At 40.9% G+C, this 9594-nt stretch overlaps 1 protein-coding gene and 1 non-coding gene across 3 annotated transcripts in view; one reads left to right on the top strand and one right to left on the bottom strand.

Annotated features, from left to right (window-relative positions):
- Fbxo7 (F-box protein 7) overlaps positions 1–9338 on the top strand; it is a 25936-nt gene extending 16598 nt beyond the window's left edge. For both annotated transcript variants that reach the window (XM_028776962.1, XM_028776963.1), the window contains exons 6-9: positions 4151–4246; positions 5640–5816; positions 7788–7825; positions 8731–9338. In XM_028776962.1, coding sequence (XP_028632795.1) covers positions 4151–4246; positions 5640–5816; positions 7788–7825; positions 8731–9117 — 698 coding nt within the window. In that variant the 3' untranslated portion in view covers positions 9118–9338. The remainder of the gene's footprint in view (positions 1–4150; positions 4247–5639; positions 5817–7787; positions 7826–8730) is intronic.
- Positions 628–730, bottom strand: LOC114628998. The gene has a single exon (XR_003712582.1). It is a non-coding gene; the product is annotated as a U6 spliceosomal RNA (small nuclear RNA).
- Positions 9339–9594: the final 256 nt, after the last annotated feature.

Below are 9594 nucleotides of genomic sequence, written 5' to 3' on the forward strand. Positions count from 1 at the left end.
CTCTCCCTCTCCCTCCTCCTCTCCCTCCTCCTCTCCCTCTCCCTCCTCCTCTCCCTCCCCCTCTCCCTCTCCCTCCCCCCTCCCCTTCCCCCTCTCCCTCCCCCTCCTCCATCCTGCCCACACTTGAACCTCTTCTTTCCTCCTCACCTCTTCTCTCACCGAGATCCCTCCCTCTGTCTACTTCCACATCTATTTAATTTCCTCTTCTCAGGGAGATTCAAGCATCCTTTCTTTGGCCCTCCTTGTTATTTAGCTTCTTTGTGTCTAGATTGTAACATGGTTATCCTGTACTTTATGGCTAATACCCACTTATCAGCAAGTCCTTCCCAAAATGTCTTTCTGGGTCTGGGTTACCTCACTCAGGACGATCTTTTCTAGTTCCATCCATTTACCTGCAAATTCTATGATGTCATTGTTTTTAATAGTTCAATAATGTTCCATTGTGTAGATGTTCTTTATTCATTCCCCGGTTGAGGGACATCTAGTTTTCCAGTTTCTGGCTATTAATGAATAAAGCTGCTCTGAACATAATTGAGCAAGTGCCCTTGTAGCATGGTGGGGTATCTTTTGGGTTTACACACAGGAGTGGTATAGCTGAGTTTTGAGTTAGAACTATTCCCAATTTTCCAAAAGTACAAATGCTTCACAAATTTGGCTTGTTATCCTTGCATAGGGGCCATGCTAATCTCTGTAGTATTCCAATTTTAGTTTATGTGCAGCTGAAGTGAGCGCATACCACATTTTCTTTATCTGTTCGTTGGGAGAGGAATATCCAGGTTGTTTCCAGTTTCTGGCTCTTATGAATAAATTCTACAGTGAACACCGTTGAACAAGTGTCTTTGTGGTAGGACAGAGCATTCTTTGGGTATATGCCTAAGAGTGGTGTAGTTGGATCTTGAGGTAGATTGATTTTCAGTTTTCTGAGGAACTTCCATATTTATTTCCATAGTGGCTGTGTAAGTTTGTACTCCCACTAGCAATGGAGGAATGTTCTCCTGCTCCACACTAGTGAGCTGTCACTAGTGTTACTGATCTTAGCCATTCTGACAGGTCTAAGTTGGAATCTAAAAGTAGTTTTGATGTGCATTTCTCTGATGGCTAAGAATGTTGAACATTTGTTTCTCAGCCATTTGAGATTCCTTTAGTAAGAATCCTCGATTTAGATCTCTCTGTGTGTGTGTAATTTGTTTGTTTATTTATTTTTGTTGAGTCATGTAGTCCTGACTGTCCTGGAACACACTTTTTAGACTAGGCTGGCTTTGAACTCAGAGCTCCATCTGGCTCTGCCTCCTGAGTGCTGGGATTAAAGGTATGCATCACAATTCCTGGGTACCTGTACCCCATTTTAAAATTAGATTATTTGGTTTTCTGATATGTAGTTTCTTGGGTTCTTTATATATCTTGGATATTAGTCCTCTGTCAAATGTGGAGTTAGTAAAAATCTCTTCCCGTTCTGTAAACTGCTGCTTTGTCCAATTGATAGTGTCCTTTGCCTTACAGAGGTTTTTCAGTTTCATGGAGTCCCATTATCTGCTATTGATCTTAATGCGTGAGCTATCAGTTTTCTTCTGTGCCATTGGGTTCAGGGCTATTCCCCACTTTCTTTTCTGTCAGGTTCAGTATGTTGGTTTTATGTGAGTTCCACTTGGACTTGAGTTTTGTATAGGGTGATAAATGTGCATCTATTTGCCTTCTTCTACATGCAGAAAAATGCAGAATTTGTCCATTGGTAAGTGTGGGTATTGTCTCCCCCCAGTAGTGTGTAAGGGTCAAAATATGATTTAAGCTGTAGTAGTGTTTCTTTTTACAATCTTGGTTACCTTTGTGTTTGGGCATAGATGTTAAGAACTGAAATGACATTTTGGTGGATTTTTTTTTTTTTTGATGAGTATGTGGTGGCCTTCCCTATCTCTTTTGATTAGTTTTGGTTTGAAGTATATTTTGTTAGATATTAAAATGGCGATACCAGCTTGTTTCTTGGGCCCATTTGCTTAGTATATTATTTTCCAACCCTTAACCCTGAGGTAATATCTTTCCTTGATATTGAAGTATATTTCTTGGATGCAGGATCAGAGATCTTGTTTTCACATCCATTCTATTAGTCTGTGCCTTTTATTGAAGAAATTGAGACCATTGATACTGAGGGAGATAATGACCAATGATCATTGATTCCTGTTATTTTTGTTTTGTTTTTGTTGTTGGTGATGGTTATATTGGGTATGCATGTGTGTGTGTGTGCGTGCGTGTGCATGCATGCCCACATGTGTGTGTGCACACGTATGCACACTTTGATTTTGCTGGTGTGAGATTTTTTTCCCCTGTTTTCATGGGTGTAGTTAACCTTCTCAGAAGGGGAAGTTTTCTTTCTAGTACCTTTTGTAGGTTGGATTTGTAGATATTGTTTAAATTTGGCTTTATCATTGATTGTCTTATTTTCTCCATCTTTGGTGGTTGAATGTTTCTCAGGGTATAGTAGTCTGGGCTGGCATTTCTGGTCTCTTAGGCATACTTATCTAGGACCTTCTGACATTTAGGATCTCCATTGAGAAGTCAGGTATAATTCTAATAGACCTGCCTCTGTATGTTACTTGGTCGTTTTTCCTTGTAGCTTTTAATATTCTTTAGTATGTTTAGTGTTTTCATTATCACATGACCCAATCTGTTTGGCGTTCTGTACTCTTCTACCTTTATAGACATACCCTTCTTTAAGTTAGGGAATTTTCTTCTACAGTTGTATTGAAATTACTTTCTGCACCTTAGAGCTAGGATTCTTCTCCTTCCTCTATTCTTGTTATTGTTAGGTTTCATCTTTTTATAGTGTTCCAGATTTCCAGAATGTTTTGTCTCAGGAATTTTTTAAACATTTTCTTCGAACGATGTATCCATGGATTCTCTTGTCTGTCTCATATTCTGTTGGTTATGCTTGCATCTGCAGTTTCTGTTAGCATTCCTAAATTTTTCATTTCCAGAATTCTCTCATTTTATGTTCTGTGTTGCTTCTGATTCTTCTTTCTAGTCTTGAACAGTTTTACTCCTTTTCTTCTACTGTCTGTATTTTCTTAAGGATTTCCTTAAGGAAATTATTTATTTCCTCCAGTTGTTTGTTTTCTCTTGAATTTGTTTAAAGGATTTATTAATTTTGTCTTAAAGGACCTCTATCATCACCCAATAGTTGGTTTTAAGGTCATTTTCTCGTGCTTCAGCTATGTTGGAATAATCATGTCCTGTTGTGGTAGGGTAGCTGGGCTTTGGTGGAGACATACCTTACTCACTGTTCATTTCATTTTACAGCTTGTAATCCATCATCCAGGGAACTGAGGGTAGGGACTAAAGGCTGTAACCTGGAAGCAAGAGTTGAAGCAGAACCCATAGAAGAATGCTGCTTACTTGCTTGTTCCATAGTTTGTTCATTCAGCCCCAGGAGTGACACCACCCATAGTGATCTGGGTCCCATGGAAATCAAGAAAATACATCACAGGGTGGTCTGAAGGGGGCATTTTCTCAGTTGGGGTTTCTTTTTCTAAAATTACTGTAGCTTATGTTCAGTTGGCATAAACCAGCACAGATGGCTATTTTGTGATTGTGGATACTTAGAAAAATGAGTATTTCGGATCAGGCACAGTTAGGTTTGTACCCTTCCAGCCTCATCACTCCTGGGACTGAGGGTAGGCTCTCTACCATGTTTTTAGAAAGGGTATCTTTCTCCTTCGGCTTCTCAAGGAGGAGGTTGCCGATGGGAGAAAGCTGGGGAGCTACTCAGCGATGTTTTGATGCATGTTTGTTGCGTGATAAGTACTGTCCCTTTCTTGGGCTTTATGCTGCATTCGAGCATTTATACACTGCCTAGTGCTCAGAACAGACTGTTAGCTAGTTGGTAAATCTTGCTAGTGTGTACAGACCCCTCAGGCTTTTCTCTGCAGCCTCTAAGCTGTATTTTGTTCATTTCCTATTAGTTTGACATTAATTTTTGCACCTGACTTTTGTTAGTCATGTGCTGCACCTCCTCTTTTAAGGATTTCGATTTCCCTTCCTGTGTAGGAGTTACTCATGAGTATTTAACACTTGGATTTTGATTGGCAGAACTGGAAGACAGATGCCACTCTAGGTTTTTCTATTTGGTTTTGACTTCTACTTTGTAAAAACACTCTAGGGGAAAGTGCAGCCAAAGTGTACAAAGATCTTAAGAAGCTCTCTCGTCTCTTCAAAGACCAGCTGGTGTACCCTCTTCTGGCTTTCACACGACAAGGTGAGGAGATAGGGTAAATTGTTACTGTTGAATGACTGAGAGAGTGGCCAGAGCTCAGGGTTTTCACTAACTCTGAGGTCTGACTTGTCTTTATCTGTCCTACTGAAATTCTGCTTTAAATCACTGCAGTATGCTTCCTTAAGCATTACCCACTTTTTCCTTGTTCATTTACCCAGAACCTTTTTTCATTGTTTCTGCTGAGACAGTTCATCTCACTGTGTAGCCCAGGGAGGCATCTGACTTGTTATGTAGTCCAGGCGTTGCCTTGAATTTGTGATCCTCCTGGCTCAGCTTCCCTGTCACACCTGGTTTCCATGACAGTGTTTGCACTGTACCTTAGTGGTTGACAGGTTGTGACTTGAAGGTAAGGAATGTGTCTTAATCAGTTTTGTATTCTCATTTTCTGGTCCATAATAGGCCAGATCAGTAAATAAAAGTATATATAGCATATACAATGAATGGTTTTCCTTAAAATTTTAAATTACATTTACTTATTTTGTGTGTGTGTGTATGTATGTATGTATGTGTGTGTATATGTATGTATGTATGTGAACATGTGTTCACATGTGCATTTGAGACACTATGCAGGACATGTGTGGAGGTCAGAGGACAACTTGCAAGAATTGGTTCTTTTTTTGCATTATATGATCCCAGGGAATTGAGGGCAGGTCACCCTTAATGACAGGCACCTTTATTTGCTAAGCCATAACTGGCTCACATTTTTTAAAAAATGCATCTTAAAAAAAAAGAACTAACCCACACACTTATGTTTATGAGTAATTTGCAGGTATGTGTGTTCCGTGTGTGCTTGCAGTGCTGGCAGAGACCAGAAGAGGGCAGTTGGAACCCCTGAAAATGGAGTTCAGATGGTGGAGATCCACCTTATGGTGCAGGGAAGCAAAGCTAGATGCTCTGCAAGAGCAGCAGGAAGTGGTCTTAACTGCTAAGCCTTCTCTCCAGCTTTACTGTTTGCATGGTTTGGAAGCAACATTTATCGGGCACTAGATATTTTTACATTGGTGATGTTGAATATTAGTAACTGTGAAGTCGATCTTAGTAAGGATATTTTTTGGATGATGAAATTGTTATTCAGCAAGCTTTATATTTTTCAGATCTTTTATAAGTCACTTTCTCTCCTTTGTGTCCTAGTGGGGCACTTCCTTCTAGTCATGTGCGTGTGGGTTTGCTTTGGCAGAGTGACCTGGAGTGACCTGCATCAGGAGCGTCTGTGTCTGAGCCCAGCCACGTGCTGGCTCTCAGAAGACAGTGCTGGAAGTACAGTTACAGAGAAAGCTGATAGTCAAGACCTGTCACCTCTTCAGAGAGAAGTGGTGACAGCTTTTGGTGATGTTCTTCTGTACTCAGTAACTCCTGTGCTGCTTTTCCCATCTAGTCCTGAACCTTCCAGATGTGTTTGGGCTGGTTGTTCTTCCACTGGAGCTGAAACTACGCATCTTCCGACTGTTGGATGTTCATTCTGTCCTGGCTCTGTCTGCAGTCTGTCATGACCTCCTCATTGCATCAAATGACCCACTGCTGTGGAGGTGTTTGTATCTGCGGGATTTTCGAGGTGATTTACTTAATGACATGTTGATGGGAGAAAAAAAAGGCTCTTTGACACTCCAGGTTTTATCCCCCTCCTAGTCCACCCTGACCCTACCCCCCCACCCCCGAGAATGTCTCTATCCCCCAGTCTGCAGCTTATTAAGGAGTGGCTTTTGAGTAAAGAAGTTCTAGGCTTCCTGATGCTGGCCTGTGCCGAAAACACTATCTGTGCACTCTTTTTTCATATTTTCTGCAATACAACCCTTTAGTTGCAATGAACTGATTATGTCAGAATATAAAATAGAAGACTAGAAAGCATTTCCAGTCTCTGACTTAAATGAACTGCACTTCTGCCCACTGCCTTGGAAGCAGTGTCACCCTCAGTGTGCTGCTCTGGTGCCTTGTTTGTGGTGGTCACTTCAGCAGTGATGAGATATTAGACCTTGTACACCATGATTTCCAGATCAAGGCCAGAAGAGCCTGGTGTGAGCTTCTCTCTGCCAATAGTGACATTCCAGTGTCTTTGAAGTTGGTGTTTCAACTGTAGAGTGGGTCATGACATTGAGTTGATGGGTCAGTTTATAAAACAGCCAGAGAGCGACTCAATACAGTAGAAATAGGAGTGAGCTGTCTCAAGTAGGTGCTTACTGTGTTGCACATACTTTCTCTGTGTTTCCTGTCAAAAACATTATAGTGAAAATGTGAATATACTGTTAACATACTACCTTAGCTGTGGAAATATAGAATATCATGGAGTCATTTAGTCTTAAAATTGGTCAGTTGTTCTTTAAGAAGTGTGAGTGACCTTGATCCTTCCTTTTTGTCCTTACACCCCAAACTTAAGGTGTTACTTTGTGACAGTGGGTAATAAGTGTGATACAGAAAGGAAGTCATAGATAAAAAGAAAAGAGAGGGCTGGGGCTCAGCTGGGAGAGTGCTTGCCTGGTGTCTGTGGAGCCCTGGGTTGCATCTCCAGCCTTGCTTAAACCAGGACGGGGGTGTGCCTGTAGTCCCAGCATGTGGGGAGCTGAGGCAGGAAGGTTGCTGTAATTCTTAAGTTAGTCTGTGTTCCAAGGAGAACCTTATCTTACTGAGAAGTAATTAGAAAAAAAGGCATAGTGATCAACATATATGGAACAACCTGCAAGAAAAAGTGGGCTATAGTATACAGTCATGAAAGGGGAGCATTTAAATGCCTTTGGTCTGGTTCATTTCTAATTGTGGGTCACAGCTCTTTAGTAAGCTGTTTTGTGTAAAAATTGGATTGGGTTAGAACAGTGGTTCTCAACCCCCTAATGCTGCTATCCTTCAGTACAGTTCCTCATGTTTTGGTGACCCCCCCCCCCAAAATTATTTTCATTGCTACTTTATAACTGTCATTGTGCTACAGTTATGAGTCAGTCATAATACAAGTATTTGTGTTTTCTGATGGTCTTAGGGGACCCCTGGGAAAGGATTGTTCAATTCCCAAAGGGGTCATGACCCACAGGTTGAGGACCACTGGGCTACAGCTTTCATTAACTTCAAAGCTAGTTAATCACTTGTAGAGAAGACATGGCCAGCTTTTTCCTAAACTCATTAGACTTGAAGTTGATTGAATTTTTCCTCATTTCATGTATTTTAAATGTACTTATAATAGTTCTTTGTTCATACTCTTGGTGGGCAGAAAATATGTAACCTACCTATAGAAGAAAGTCTGCTCAGTTTGACTTCAGGAAAGAATGTGGGCTGTAATCCAGAGAGTTAAGAGATGCTTTTAGGTGGGGTCAGTGTAACTCAAGACATGGCTTAGTGGCAGCTGGCACACCTTCATGAGCCTGGGGCAGAAGACACATGCTGTCTTACAGTGAGTTGAGGGTCACTGCCTATTGTTAGGTAGTGCACATAGCAGTGAAGACAGCTTGACTTACGGAATGATGTGTCCCATGTCTGCACTGTTTGCTATTGGATGCATGAAGTGGTTTGTAATAATTTACATTTTGTTTTACTTTCTCAGATGGTACTGTCAGAGGTCCTGATACAGATTGGAAAGAAGTAGGTATTTTTAAATATGAAGACTAATGTTTATGACTCAAATAACTAGTGAGTCAAGATTGAAAGGTTTCTTTTTACTTTTAGTGTGATACGATAAAGTCAGTTAAAATTAAATTTATTGTTAAATATTGGTAATGAAAATGTCTTTAATTTTAGGCTTAGTGCTTGCTTTCAAAGAAAAGTCAATACATTTTTTTATTGAAAGATAAGTTTTTTTTCCCCCACAAAACCCTTTTTGTGTTTGGGTAATCTAAATCTGTTAGCATGCTACATTGTGAAAAGAATAAGATAAATTTTTTTTTTTTGTAGAATGTGACTAAAAAAAAAAAAATCACTGATAGGCCTGAGGAAAGCTCTTTGGGATGAAGGACTAAAGAAAAAAATAACTGAGTGAAAGTCCTCAGCTCTTTGCAGAATGTACAATATTGTTCTTGAGTCTATGTCTGCCCTTAAAAATAGTCACTTGTTTATGCTTTAAATTGAAATCCACTAGGGATGAAAAACAAGAAGTTAGTACCTGAATGTTATTTATAGCATGATGTTTTCAACAAATCCTTAAATTGCATGCCCAGAAAGCTCACCTAAACCTATGTTAGCCATGGAGTGCTAGATTTTATTCTTAAAAATATATGCCACTGAGTTTTCCCTTTTTTGAGCTTATTGGTACCTCAGATTAAACAGTCACTCTGAAGCAAAGTACTTAAAGATGAGAGCTCGCTTGGCACCTGGAGTCAAAGCTCTTCATGTGGTAGAAGCTGGCAGCAATTCTATTATGTGTCTGCCTTGTTTGCATAGATTGTGAGAAAGAAAAATACAGATAGACTTAGGCAGTGAAGCAGCTTAGAGCTTGGGAGGATCTCCATGCTCACCGTATCTTGTCTCCCCCTCTCTGTTTTTTTCTATAGTTGTATAGAAAGAAGCACATACAGAGAAAAGAGGCTCAGAGGATGCGGCATGCAGTGTTCCTCCCATCAGCCCACCCTATCCCATTTTGTCCCATTCCCGTCTACCCCAGGGCCTACCTTCCCACCCCGCTGCTTCCCCCAGGAATCATTGGTGGTGAATATGATGAGAGGCCGATACTGCCTAGTGTTGGGGACCCAGTCACTTCACTCATCCCAAGGCCTGGGGAGCCGCCTAGCCAGTTCCACCCACTCAGACCACGTTTTGATCCTGTTGGCCCACTTCCAGGACCTAACTGCCTCTTGCCAGGAAGAACTATCCCCAACAACAGATTTCCCTTCAGACCCGGCAGGGGTAGGTCAACTGACAGCCGGCTACCATTCCTGTGACCAATTTGGAGACTTTATGGAAACTGTGGATGCTGTTTCCTTGGATGCTGAGCTCTGCTGTCAGTTTCTGGTTCTGTGGGCACCAAGGACAAGGTTGCTCAAAGAGGGGTTAGCTTCGGAATAGGTGACTGCTGGTCTCTCCAATGGATTCACCTCTGGGATAGAGACTGTAGTACTGATAATGTTCTTTGTTATATTAATAAAAGTATGTATAAATTGTATGACAGACTTGACTTTTGTTAAGGATATATTTAGTAGAAAAACCTTAGTCACACCATTAATTTGTATATTTGAAAATGATCAGGGTGCTTCTCAGTGTGAAGAGGTGGTTGTTATAGGAAGTGTCTGTTTCATCAGTGGTGCTCACTCGGGTGACAGCTCAGCTTACATCAGGAGAAAAGCTGAGCTAGTTTGCTTGAATTTAGATTGAGCAGCCCAACCCTTTCCTTTTTAAGCAGCTTTTCTGGGTTCTGTGAG

The sequence above is a fragment of the Grammomys surdaster genome, unplaced genomic scaffold (assembly GCF_004785775.1).
Source record: "Grammomys surdaster isolate TR1022 unplaced genomic scaffold, NIH_TR_1.0 275, whole genome shotgun sequence".
Classification (NCBI taxonomy): domain Eukaryota; kingdom Metazoa; phylum Chordata; class Mammalia; order Rodentia; family Muridae; genus Grammomys; species Grammomys surdaster.